This window comes from Acanthaster planci, linkage group LG05 (genome assembly GCF_054643075.1).
Source record: "Acanthaster planci isolate LZ-2023a linkage group LG05, COTS_SCS, whole genome shotgun sequence".
NCBI classification, from domain to species: domain Eukaryota; kingdom Metazoa; phylum Echinodermata; class Asteroidea; order Valvatida; family Acanthasteridae; genus Acanthaster; species Acanthaster planci.
Window position 1 is genome coordinate 20730856 of NC_141781.1, and position 12681 is coordinate 20743536.

The 12681-nt window shown below is 45.0% G+C and overlaps 1 protein-coding gene across 1 annotated transcript; it reads left to right on the plus strand.

The window, feature by feature from the left end:
- Positions 1 to 1362: 1362 nt before the first annotated feature.
- On the plus strand, positions 1363 to 9901 carry LOC110984126 (uncharacterized). Its single transcript, XM_022243957.2, has 11 exons — positions 1363 to 2049; positions 3402 to 3561; positions 3997 to 4167; positions 4869 to 4960; positions 5379 to 5580; positions 5836 to 6105; positions 6569 to 6791; positions 7235 to 7324; positions 7690 to 7898; positions 8040 to 8243; positions 8362 to 9901. The coding sequence occupies exons 1-11, from the start codon at positions 1709 to 1711 to the stop codon at positions 8659 to 8661; spliced, it is 2262 nt and encodes a 753-aa protein (XP_022099649.2). The 5' UTR covers positions 1363 to 1708; the 3' UTR covers positions 8662 to 9901.
- The last annotated feature ends 2780 nt before the right edge of the window (positions 9902 to 12681 follow it).

Sequence of the window (12681 nt, forward strand, 5' to 3'; positions counted from 1 at the left end):
AAGCCAACTTAAAAATAAATAAATAAATAAAAAAACAAACAAAAACGCATCGTCGCGTCAATTCTGAAACTTTGGTCTGATCCGAGAAGTTTTTTGGCCTAATAGGCCTACTTGGTTTACATTACCCAGGCGTGCTTTGCTCATTATGATGGTTTAGTCTTTAGAACTAATCTGGAGTACATTAGATTGACCTTTGTCCAAATACAGGTAATTGAACATTGATCTAACATGAGTGTGTACCTTTTCCTCAAGCTGATGTAAAATGGACGCCGACTGCTTAAAAACAACAAAACAAACAAAGCTGATCAAATCCACAAGCAAATTATAATGACACTGCGGTAATGGAAATTTTTGTAGTTATTACTGGCCTCTGTGTCGTCGGCAAATTTGTTTCGGAAAACGTGATCGAAGGTAATCTTTTTATCACAAGCGATCAAATTACACACAAGTAAAATAAAAGGAATATAGTAACGCATAAATTTAAAAAAATCATATTTCTGCCGCGGTCGTTATTACTGGTAATGTGTTGGCCGCAGACTTGGCCTGACAGGAAAAAAATACATTGATACCTGTACGGTTTTTCATAAAAATCGCATCAGACTCTACTGGCTCCCAGACTGGTCGGATGCTACTGCGTGTCAAAATATTACAAAAATGTTATTCTCATGAAGTAATCAAAACGCATGCTCTGAACCAAAGATTATATATAGCGCCGCGTAGCGGCGCGCGCAAGATGGGTAATATAATAAAGGTGTTATCACCGGTGGGCGCCATTCGAGTGCGACCGTTAATGTGGCATGTACGAGCTGTGTGCCTGTAGCAGCGCCTGCGCCTGTGCATTAATATGCACTGCGCAGGCGTGACGTAGTCCAACCAGAATGGCGCCCATGCGATAACAACCACTGATCTCTATATTAACAACGTTTTACGCACATTTACGATGGTGGTTCCCCATCTTGCGGCGCTATACGATCTTTGCTCTGAACACCCAGACTTTTAACTGAGAAAAATACAAGTTTCATTTCATACACAGTTTTGGTGGAAAAAAGGTATAGAGAAACATCAAAACATCTCTTTCTCTTGTTCTCCGGCTACTAACTAATTAACCCTGATCTCATCAACATAACTTTTTACTATTTTAGGTAATTTTTCATTCGAAGAATAAAAATAAATATTTAAAAGACACTCTGGACAAGAAACAAGTATTGAAACATTGCTTTATTACAATGGCACAGGGCGCGTGGGGGAATAAGATTGTCTAGTGGGCGTGGCTAACTCGATAGGTAAAAAATACCTGGCGGGGCTAGCTGCTCAAACTCACATCGACCGCTTGCTAGCTGCGCTCGCTCACTGAGTAGCTAGCTAGAGAGGCGTAGAATATTGATGTCACTTGCACACGTGTGTTATTTACGTAGACGGCGAGGCTGTACTGTACATGTACATGTATGCAGCGCTCGGGCGGGTTGCGACGGTCCCCTTTTAAGTTTGCCTGCCAAAATTGGCCTCCTCTGTGGTGATAAATTTCTGTTTCTTATCTGCTGGGGGCGTAGGTGAAAATCTGTGAGCCAGTAGTGCAGCTGCTTTGTTGGCACTGAACGCGTATTGACAGCGTGTGGTGTTAATTATACTATAGCGAGGTTCCTCGCCAAAGGACATCGAGAGTGCACGAATAACTGAAAAAAGTTTAACTGAACGGAGCCTAAAGTGAATGATGATGTTTTTATCACAACCAGTCGCAGTTGTAGGCCTATTTGTGCTCCTAGTCGGCGCTGTGCCGCCACTCATAGGCACTCAGGGCAAGAATTTCCCCTTCTGGAACGATTCCCTGCCGTGGGACGAGCGACTGGATGACCTGTTGTCCCGGCTGACCCTGGACGAGGTGACACTGCAGATGGCGCGCGGCGGGTCGGGGCCAAACGGTCCTGCCCCACCCATCCCCCGGCTGGGCATCGGGCCGTACGACTGGGACACGGAATGCTTGCGCGGTGATGTCGAAGCTGGGAACGCGACGTCGTTTCCCCAGGCGCTGGGTCTGGCTGCAACATTCAGGTAAAAAAGAAAGAATTTTGGGAAAGAGTTCCATTAAATACGGACAACACCAAATGCCCCTGTGCACAAACTACAAGTATGAAACTTGTCTGAAAAAGTGTTTTCTAAGTAAATGTTTTGGAATTTTCTCACCTAAAGTTCACATTTCAGGACATGATGTTATCACTTTCTGGAGTGTTATAACATTTTAAGGGAAAATTAGTGTTGTCGTTATCAGTGTTGTAGTCGAGACCACTTAAGACCTTCAAGACCACACAAGATTAGCACAAGACCTCTAAGTCTGAATTCAAGCCACAAGCTATTTAAATGAACTGCAACAAAAGCATTCTTTTGTCATTATTCACACTGTTACTTGCGACTGGTTTATGTCTGGTCTAGTGCATGGTCTTGTGTCTGGTCTTGTGATGGTCTCGACTACAACACTGGTCGTTATACAGGTATGGAACTCTTTCCGAATTTAGAAAGCAGAGCTCAATTGCAGCATACCCCGCCACCCCCACACGATCAACCTCATAGCCAGGTACATGTCAAAGTGTCACTCTTCTCAAGGGATTTTCACCTTTAACCCATGTAACCAGTCATTCCTGGGGTAATTTATTAGAGTGGCAGGGTATTCTGCAATTACTCCCCCGCTCCCCTTTTTTTAAAAAGAAGATTGCATCCTGCCACTATTTTTATCAATTTGTAGAATTGCTGAAATGACATGAATCTGGGACTACTGCGATTTCAATTTTGTTCGGAAATACTTTGAATGTCTTCTTAACTCCCTTGACTTTGTACACAGCTGCCAAAGCAGAGTCAGGATGCAACATTTTTTTCATAATCTTGCTTTTCAGTGTTTTTACATTGTTTTTATCATTCTGTGCCGTGTTGTCACTGGGATGCGATCAGTGATGTGATGGGCGTGTCGCCAAAGGGGAGGAAGGGGTGAGGGGGCCCGCCGCCCTGGCAGAAGCTTCCTCCTATTGGTAAAGCATAGTATATTTTGTTCCTGTGATGTAGCCCCCCCCCCCTTGCTGGTACTGTGGCCCCCCGTAATGCCTGAAGCTGGTGATAAGGCTGTGTGCCTGATCAGTGGATCGCACTTAGCGATTGATTGATCCTGTGGGAAAACTTGGACTTCAGTTTTCCTTTTCGAACAACCTTCTGCAGCTTTAAATAAGAAAGAAAAGCTAATCAACAGATAGCAATTGGATTGGCAGATTTTATTCATATTTCACCAGCGTAATCTTGTGATCATGTTGACTTGTTGGTTGTCCCCAACACATTCATGCACATGGGTTGGTGGATTAAAATTTAGGCTCATGACACTAAACTTGTCTCCCGGGGTGTTTCGTCAATACCATCTGTAGTACCCAGTTGCTTTACGATGTTGCCCGGGCAACGGGGGTCGAAGTCCGAGCCAAGCACAACAACTTCACCAAGCACGGAATCTACAAGACCCACGGAGGCCTCAGCTGTTTCAGCCCGGTCATCAACATCATGAGACACCCGCTGTGGGGCCGCAACCAGGTAAGCAACATCAGAGCTACATGTATTCATCAGAACCAGGCTCTCAAGTTACCTGAGGATTGGCCAAGTCAAATGAGGACCACTTCTCTAATGCTGGTCATTTTTCCCCAGTAACCCATGCCCAAATATATCCTGGTATTAGGCAAAATCAAACATTAGTTAACAAATGCTCCTTGCTTGAACTTTTGAAGAAGTGTTCCAAATTACAGGACTGAGCTCCTATTATCATCTTGATAAATTGCTTCTAAACTTTTCAGACAAAGGAAGAAAAGCTCTCAAAGGTTTTCGTGGGGAAATTGCAAAGATGAAAAATACCCAGCTACACGGAATGGTAAAACATACATGTATTTCATATTTATGTCCAAAGATTGTATCCAAAGACAAGCAAGCAGTCTGAACATCTCAGTGATTTATAAATTGGATTGGCTGTCTTAGGAAACATACGGCGAAGATCCCTTTCTCACCGGGGAAATGGCTAGGGCCTTTGTGACTGGACTGCAGGGGAATGACCCACGCTACGTCCTGGCCAACGCTGGCTGCAAGCACTTCGACGCCTATGCAGGGCCCGAAAATTACCCGCAATCACGGTTTTCTTTCAACGCAGAGGTAAACCGAGACCAACGGCTTTAAATGTATGAGGCACTGGTGTAGCATTTGAGTGGTTCTAGGTCAGTATTTCCTGCCTGGGGGACATGAAGGGAACATCTTAGACCCATTAAACCGTAATCCCGAAATATGGCCCCAGCTTCCTTGGTGAAGTCCGTCCACAGCCATCCATCAAGCCAGTGGTTTTCAGTCTTAGTTGATGACTGAGGATATTTCTAGTCTCCCTGGGTATGAGGCCGCTTTGTCCACCACAAGTTACTAACCCCAGCTTTTTAGTGCCTGTTTTTATACTTCTGGGCAGTTAGCTCTAAGAGGATACCACCTCCCCGTCCCCATCTTCAAAGCCTGTGTACCGCCCACCCCTCTTTGAAATCTGCCCCACCCCATTTTACCCAGCTTAGAATTGGAAGGACACACGACCAAGAGCTTTTTGTATTCATTGAAGCTACAACCAAACCTATTGATGCCCCCATCCAGAAAACTGGGTACCACCCTCCCCAAAGCCCCGCCTACAAAGTGGGCCCTATGGGAAGGAAAAGAGTACATAGGGGATTAGCAACAAACTAATTGTGATGAAATCTCAGAAAATAGAGCTTTTAGCTCTAAAAATCTAGACATAGGACTTGTAAAGACCAATACATTATCAGTGACAATTGAGGGTTTTCTTTGGTACTCAGTGACTCGATTGTCTTTTCCCTCAGGTGTCAGACCGTGACCTGTTCATGACCTTTCTACCCCAGTTTCATGAGTGTGTCAAGGCTGGAAGCTACAGCATCATGTGCAGTTACAACAGGTTGGAAGACCAGATCCATGAGTGATCTCTTTGATCCTTTCCGTATTAGTTACTTGAAAATGAACCAATGCAATTCTCTGCTAAACCAAAGTCTACTAATTCAGGGGACATGGTGCACTAACACTCTGTCGCTGGTGAAGAAGAGATCATGTTCAGGCTTTGTCTTTGTCTGGGACTCGAGAATCAAATTCCAACTTATGTTGTTGGAGCAAAGTGGTGGTATTTGAGACTTGTATGGTCTAGCGTTAGACAGTTTGTTTGCAGGAAGAAAATGAAATACACGGCACCACCAATTTGTGAAACGGAATCCTGAAGGGGAACAACTAGAAACTGTAGGAGAAGGTTAAGGTTTGGACGTGCGTTCAGTGGGATCACACATTATGTCCAATTTGCTAAATCAAAATTTTTTCTTCACTAGCATCAACGGAGTACCAGCCTGTGCCAACACGAGATTCCTGCGAGACATCCTCCGTGACCAGTTTGGCTTTGAGGGTTACGTGGTCAGCGACGAGCTGGCCGTGGAGTTCATTCGCCTTGCCCACCGCTACACCAACACCTCCCTGGAAACTGCTGTGGCCTGCGTCAAAGCGGGGCTCAACTTGGAGCTCTCCAACTTTAAAGTAGAGTACCACCTCCCCCAAAAATTTAAATCAAAATGTGACACGACAATCTCTGAATCGTATTACAATACCCAAAAATGTTGGTACACTTTCTTGAAATATACACTACGGGTGTATAGAGCTAAACCTTCAGGCTTATTGGTTGTTAAGCAGCTGGCTGAAGTTTTTTGGCAATTTTTAGCAATTTTGTCGCTCCAAATGTAGTAGAGAAAAAACGAATGCCCAAATGAGAATGGGTCCAATCTACCTTTAAAGAACGTGGTTTACCTGCACATCGCCGAGGCCGTGGAGAAGCAGCTGCTCAGTGCGGACGAAGTCTTCGCCCTGGTGCGGCCCCTGTTCTACACCAGGATGAGGCTGGGAGAGTTTGACCCTCCCGCCCGGAACCCTTACACCAAGCTCAACGTGGATGACGTGGTGGAGAGCGAGCGGCACCGGAGCCTGGCCGTGGACGCGGCCGTCCAGAGCTTTGTCCTGCTCAGGAATGATGGCGTGCTGCCCCTGAAGAGCATCAATAAGCTTGCGGTGAGTTAACAAATTTCCTTCAAACTCATTTCTGGGACGCTATTTTTAAGAATGTTTGTTTCCCCTTACATCAACACATCTTCTCTACTAACTCAAAATTTCAAAATTCAACAAACCAATCAAAATTTTGGCTTGTAGTTGGTAACTAACTGTTGAAAGTGTATAAACATTTACAGAATTCCTTGAAAGTTCTTTACCACCAGTGAAATTTTCCCAATAAAACTTTGCCATCCAGAACAGACATGGTAGAAACAAATTTTCAATCCCCACAAGTCTAGAATTGAAGTAAATTAAAATGATCTATGAGGATTTACTTTGGCCCTCCAATGACATTTTCCATTCTTTTCCTTTTTTTAATCTTTTTTGGACATTGACAAAATTTCCCCTTGAGATTATTTTGTAAACATGGCGTAAAAAATATTGGTTTTTTTTCTGTTCTTGTCCTTCATCATTTTTGACGTAGGTTGTTGGACCCTTTGGCAACAATTCAGAGCAACTCTTTGGGGACTATGCTCCAAACTCCCTACCCGAGTACATCACCACACCACTCCAAGGTCTGGCCAGCATTGCCCAATCCACACGCTTTGCGGCCGGCTGTAACCGTTCACTGTGCACTGAGTACAACCAGTCCAGTGTCCTACAGGCTGTCAGCGGGGCTGATTTTGTTATCGTCTGCCTGGGTTCAGGTACAATGTACTTTGCTTGACCTGTAATCAGTTGACCAGGTTTTACATTTGCTATAAATTATGAAGGTGACCAAAGAAATTGAATGGAGCAGAATTTGAACATGCGACCTCCGGAACACCGTATAAGATGCCCTAAGAACTAAGCTATCCAGCAGGGGGCGTGCCCAGGGTGCAGTAATATCCACCCCAACAGGCTGTGGGGAGCGTTCAGCCATGTGGTCAGCCTGCGGAGACTTTGCCTGACTCTGTATGTGTGCAAAACGAATGGGGGAATAGCTCGTTTGTAGCAACATCAGCTAGAAGTGAGTTGAGGCATGCTTGACGTTTGAATGCATCGGTCACACCTGTGCACGCCTAGAGCCTGGATATTTGGGTAACTCCACTTCAAGCACTGCTCAGAAGTAGCAAGTTAAAAAAACAAGGTCTCGTTTGATTTCTTGCAGGTACATCAATAGAAAGCGAAGGACTGGACCGGAGGAATCTAGCCCTGCCCGGCCACCAGCTGCAACTTCTTCAAGATGCCGTGAAATATGGTAAACAATCTTGTGTCTTAAACTATGACTTCAAACGAGCCTTTTCGTTTCACCTCCTCAAAGCTGGCAGAAACCCCCCATAGATCTGCCCCACAAAGACAGATTTAATTGAAACTTCAATTTAGAGGGAACATATACAGTTGCTATATACATTTGCACATCTGCAGCGATAAAGCCCAGTCTTTCAAAGCAATATGTAATTGCAATAGTTACCTTGAATCAACGCTCTCACCTATGCTTGATGAACCCCGGCCTGCAAACGATTCTACTGCGGGTCAGCTATCTCCCCTTACAAAAATTTAACGACTTGGAACCCCATCGAGAAGAATTCATAGGTGTGTTCCTGTGCCTCTTGCAATCCGCAGCTGGTGGCAAGCCTGTGGTCTTGCTGCTCTTCACCGCCGGACCGTTCGACATCTCCTGGGCCGTCGACAGCCCCGACGTCCCAGTGATCGTTCAGTGCTTCCTGCCGGCCCAGGCGACCGGTGTGGCCATCAGGAACATGTTTACCAACGAGCAGGGCGCCAACCCAGCGGGGAGGCTACCTTACACATGGCCAGCATCCATGGACCAGGTACATACCTGGCAAAGATTCCAATTTAATCGGAACTGTTCCCATTTTGAAGTTTTCCCCACTGTTTGACCCATAGTTTCACAATTTCACCACCACCCGAATACACCGTCAGTATACTTACCCATTTTTTTCTCTTTGCAGGTGCCCCCAATGACAAACTATACCATGGTGGACCGGACCTATCGCTACTTCAGTGGCACGCCGCTCTACCAGTTTGGCTACGGACTCTCCTACACAGTGTTCCAGTACAAACAGCTGGTGTTGAAACCAGACCGCATCATGCCCTGTGACAACGTCACGTTGACTGTGACGCTGGCAAACGTGGGCAAGTACTCAGGAGATGAGGTATGTCTTTGACTTTTCCAATAATTTTTCAGCTCGGGTATGATGTAGTTGCTTCACAAATTCTCATGTGGCACTTGTAGCCTGTGTTCTTACAGTCGTTTGCAATTTGCTTTCTGAGGTGGTGCAAGTATACATCAAGTGGGCCAACGCGACCGTCCCCGTGCCCAAGATCCAGTTGGCGGCCTTCGAGCGTGTCAGTATTGCCACTGGAAAGATGACCTCGGTCACCCTGTCCATTCCCGCCCGGGTGAGGGCGGCCTACACCGACCGCTTGGTCCTGCAGCCGGGGAGCTTTGGCGTGTTTGTCGGTGGTCGTCAGCCCGGGCGGAGCGTCGGGGGACATCTGAACTCCAACGTGATGACGGGAAGCTTCCACGTGGACGGGCCAGAGACGGACCTGGCGAAATGCCCCAAGTAAATATGCCGAGTTTTATTATAAAGCGTCTTCCTCTCAACGCAAAAGCCACTGCGACAGCAAATTTGTGAGGCGTCACAGCAAGTGTGGGTCATTGCCTGTTGATGAGATCTGAGTCACTCATGCATCAGCAAACATGAACGCAGATCTGCTCCACCCGGGCAAGCTTTCACACGCCCAAGTTTGCTAAAGTTTAATGCATTTGAGGTGTGACAAATTTACCGTTAAGGGCTTGTGAAATCAAACATGCGTCGCATTTGCATTTGCCTGAAGAGGGAACCATCCTTGAAAAGCAGTGATTTTTAAAACAGATAAATCCAGTTAATTTTTCCTCTTTGGTGCACTGCCAAGGCTGTTCATTTTGGCCAAATCTGGCTTTAATATGAACGTTGTCATGAGCATATGCAAGATAACTACACGTAAATTTTAATGAGATTTTTCATATCAGCAGGAACATTTGAGTTAAATTGATCATCTTGAAATTGATCCCGGGCAATATTTTTGAAAACTATAGAATATTTGTAGTTGCTGTTTTTATATCGGTGTTTTGAAATTTTGTTTATTTTGTTCGTGCTCAAGCTTTGTTTTATTGCAAATTAATGTTTTTAAACATCGAGTCGTTAAATGTACCTACTGCCCCTTCTCTGCAGCACCAAACCAAAAAACTCCAAACAGGAAATACCGAAGACAGTGACTTCCACTTTCATCAATTATCATTACAATCTATCCTTGGCTTTGACATCAGTCTTACAAACAGGGGCTATTTTCTATTTGAAGCTTTCTTTGTTAACAGCGCTGAGTAGTCTGATCGACTGAATCGATGGATTACATCCATCCGCAGTTGACACCAAGAGGTTGTCATAGAGACACCTTTTTGTAGTGCGTTATGGGATGAATATTCGACAAACTCTCATTTGCTAACTGCGCTCTGCGCAGGAAACTTCAAAGTGCGCTCAACCGTAAACTTGAAAAGTGGCCTGCCTGCTGCGTACAGTTGGTGGCGCACTGTATTGTGAATTGCCCGTATTGAACATGAGACAGGACGGCAGCCCTTGACAAGGGAAAGGAACCAGCTGAGGCACTTCTAAGAAGTTTAATATGTAGGCCTACTTATTCATCTTTTGCTGAGAATGGTGGATAATATTAATATGCAAATGTGAGTTATTTTTTCACTTAATGCATTTTTCAAGTCCTGCACTTTTTATACTGAACATTTGAATGAGAAAATCTTTTTGTATTTAAATTATGTTCTGTTTGGTCTTATTTTTTGCACTTTTTCTCTTCTTTAAAAAGCCATGAACGCCAAACAGAAGGTTTTTAAATGTGCACTTTTCCAAGATATTATCCCTGAAAGGTTCTTTCCCTAACCTTCTCCACGCATTTGCCATTATTTATGCAAAATCTGTATGCGTGCTAAATTTTTGTTTTGCGCGGTTGGCGAAGAAGAGGTATGGCATTCCTAAGAAATTTAAAGCGCTGAAAAACTAATCGTTTAATGTTAAATTATCAGTACGCAGAGCTACAGTAAATCTATAGCGACGATGTCAAGTGCTCACAGGTGCACTTTCGTAGGGGAACGTGGTGGGGCGCGATTTTTCGAGCCCCCAAAAGAAAGCGTGACTTCATTGTTACTGCTGAACGCGGTAGCCATATTGCGGGACATTTCTTTTGTTCCACAGCGATATCCTGTGGAACAAAGCACTGACGGTGCCACTAAGATGGCAGCCATGCAAACCCTTTATAGCGTAGCAGTTATCCGCCAAACGCCGAACTTTAATATAGCAGTATTGTGCCGGAACACTGCTCTCTAAATCGGAAAGAGTGAAATTAAGGACAAGGGCGTTTTAGAGTGAAAATCACTCTGAATTTAGACTGAAAAGGGCTGAAATAGCGCCGTCCAGAGGAAGCTCGAGTGAAATTTAAATCTTTTGGAGTGAAGAAATTTCATTCCATTTCGTCCTGGTCCTTAACTTCAATAGGAGGGGATTGAATTTTCACTCGAATAGAGTTGAATATTCACTCTTTGGAATCTAGAGATTGATAACGCCGTACACCTTATGAAAAAGGACTTGCCATGTCGAATGCAGTTGCTGTGCCGAATCGCCTCTCAACGTCGTGCTATCGCCGTGCCGAACCTTGCACTTTTAACGGCAAAAGAGTGAATTCCTCGTGCTCAAAAAGAGTTTCCTTTATGAAATATACTCCATAAGACTGGAGGCCACTCTAAGAAGAACGAAAACCACATCAAGAAAGTGAATAATCACTCCAAAAGGAGACATATAAAGGACAACTCATTTTCGAGTTATCCTTTACATTGCTCCTTGCGATAATTGCCAGGGTGGAAATCTCACTCGCTCGGAGCGGTTTTATAGAGGGCTCACTCTGAGAGTGACTTTTTGATTCTTTCGCCTTCAGAGTGTAAGTTCGGTACGGCAGCAGCCCGGCCAATTCCGCCCCAAGCAGAAACACCCCCCTCGTCGGTTAAGAGAGCCAATGTACGTTGGGAGTGTTCATTTTGTTAGTACCGGTAGCGACGAGCTTTCACTGCTTGCGTTCCCGATAGTCGTTCGTAAACCAGCGATGAGTGCGTCATCGGAATGGACTGAACAGCAGGCCATATATGGGAAGCGCGAGTGTGCAGGTTGCAGTAAAACTCGCCTCTGCGTCATGGAGAGTGCGGTGCGATGAAGTACATGTATAACGAACACAACACACGCCCAAAAACCTTGGGCCCTTTCAGGACAAAGGGCACGTGACGCAGCTTTCCTTTGCCAATTTATTGCTTATCCTTCTGGGAAAACGGGAAGAAAAGGAAAGACATTTCTACCCTGGAGAAAATATTAACTGCGGAAGCAAAAGTCCTATCTTAAATGTGGTTAACCTGTTCCTGAAGAAACAGGAAGAATGGCGTACGTACTTCAACGCACGCAAGCTTGGCCTGGCCAGCGAGAGGTATCCACTGTCCCGAAGGTAGCGAGCAAGGGCGTGTCCCTGTTCGGCTGGTCTTAGTTCTCTCGTGGTATGCATCAGCAAACCTTTTTTTTCCTCTCTTTGTCGCCGCATTTAAAAGACTAATAGTTGCCCTCCAAGAGGGCTTATCGTGCAAACCCTGCATTCACCATAATCTTTAGTCTTCATGTTGGTTTTGGCGATGTCTGCATGTTTTATCGAGGTTTTCAAAGGCTGTCACTGTAACTAAGTCGTAGCCCATCAGTCAGCTTCCGTCATTCCGAAGTCCTGCCCGCTTTAAAAAATAAATGAATAGCTTTTTGGCATTTTACGATGTGTGTAATACGCCACTGTATACACAACATCCACATTTAACTTGAATGTCCACTGAACACCCCGGTTCTTATTTTGTCCCATGCTTTTTACCGGGGGAGGTTACAGGTTCTACCCCTTAACATGGTTAGCAAAAATATTGGAAGGAAAGGACAACGGTGATTTTGATTTGATTTTATTTCTTCACCATTTCCACAAATTATTATTACAAAAAAATAACTAAAAAAAAAAAGCAAACTCAACAATTCCCCAAAGTGGGAATAGTAGGGATAACGCAAAAAGTTAACTCATTCCCACTGCGGTCCCAGATGCATCTCAACCCCCCCCCCATCATGCATAATCTGGGTCCGCCCCTACGTGGCAGTTGGTGCTGGTGAAGGGAACGCGGAGGGCGTGAATTGCGGGGTATATGGGGGTATAAGTGTATATTCATCCGTGCGCTTTGGATGGGGCTGGACTTTTGGATCATCCCTCCCCCCCCCTTATTTGGTGACGGGAAAACTGTCGGGATTTGAAGTATTTGTCGAGTTTCCCTGCAATCCAAATAAATGTAATGCTGTTTGATGCAAGGCTAAGCTGGGGTGTAAGAAGTGGCGTATCCGGCGGGGGAGGGGGACTGGGGCCTGGGGCGGCAACCTGCCCCCTGAGGGATTTCTCTCATCAAATAATTATGAATAACAATGGGCCAATGTTAGTTATCAAATAGAAGCACTAAAACCGAAACAAACAACACCACAACAT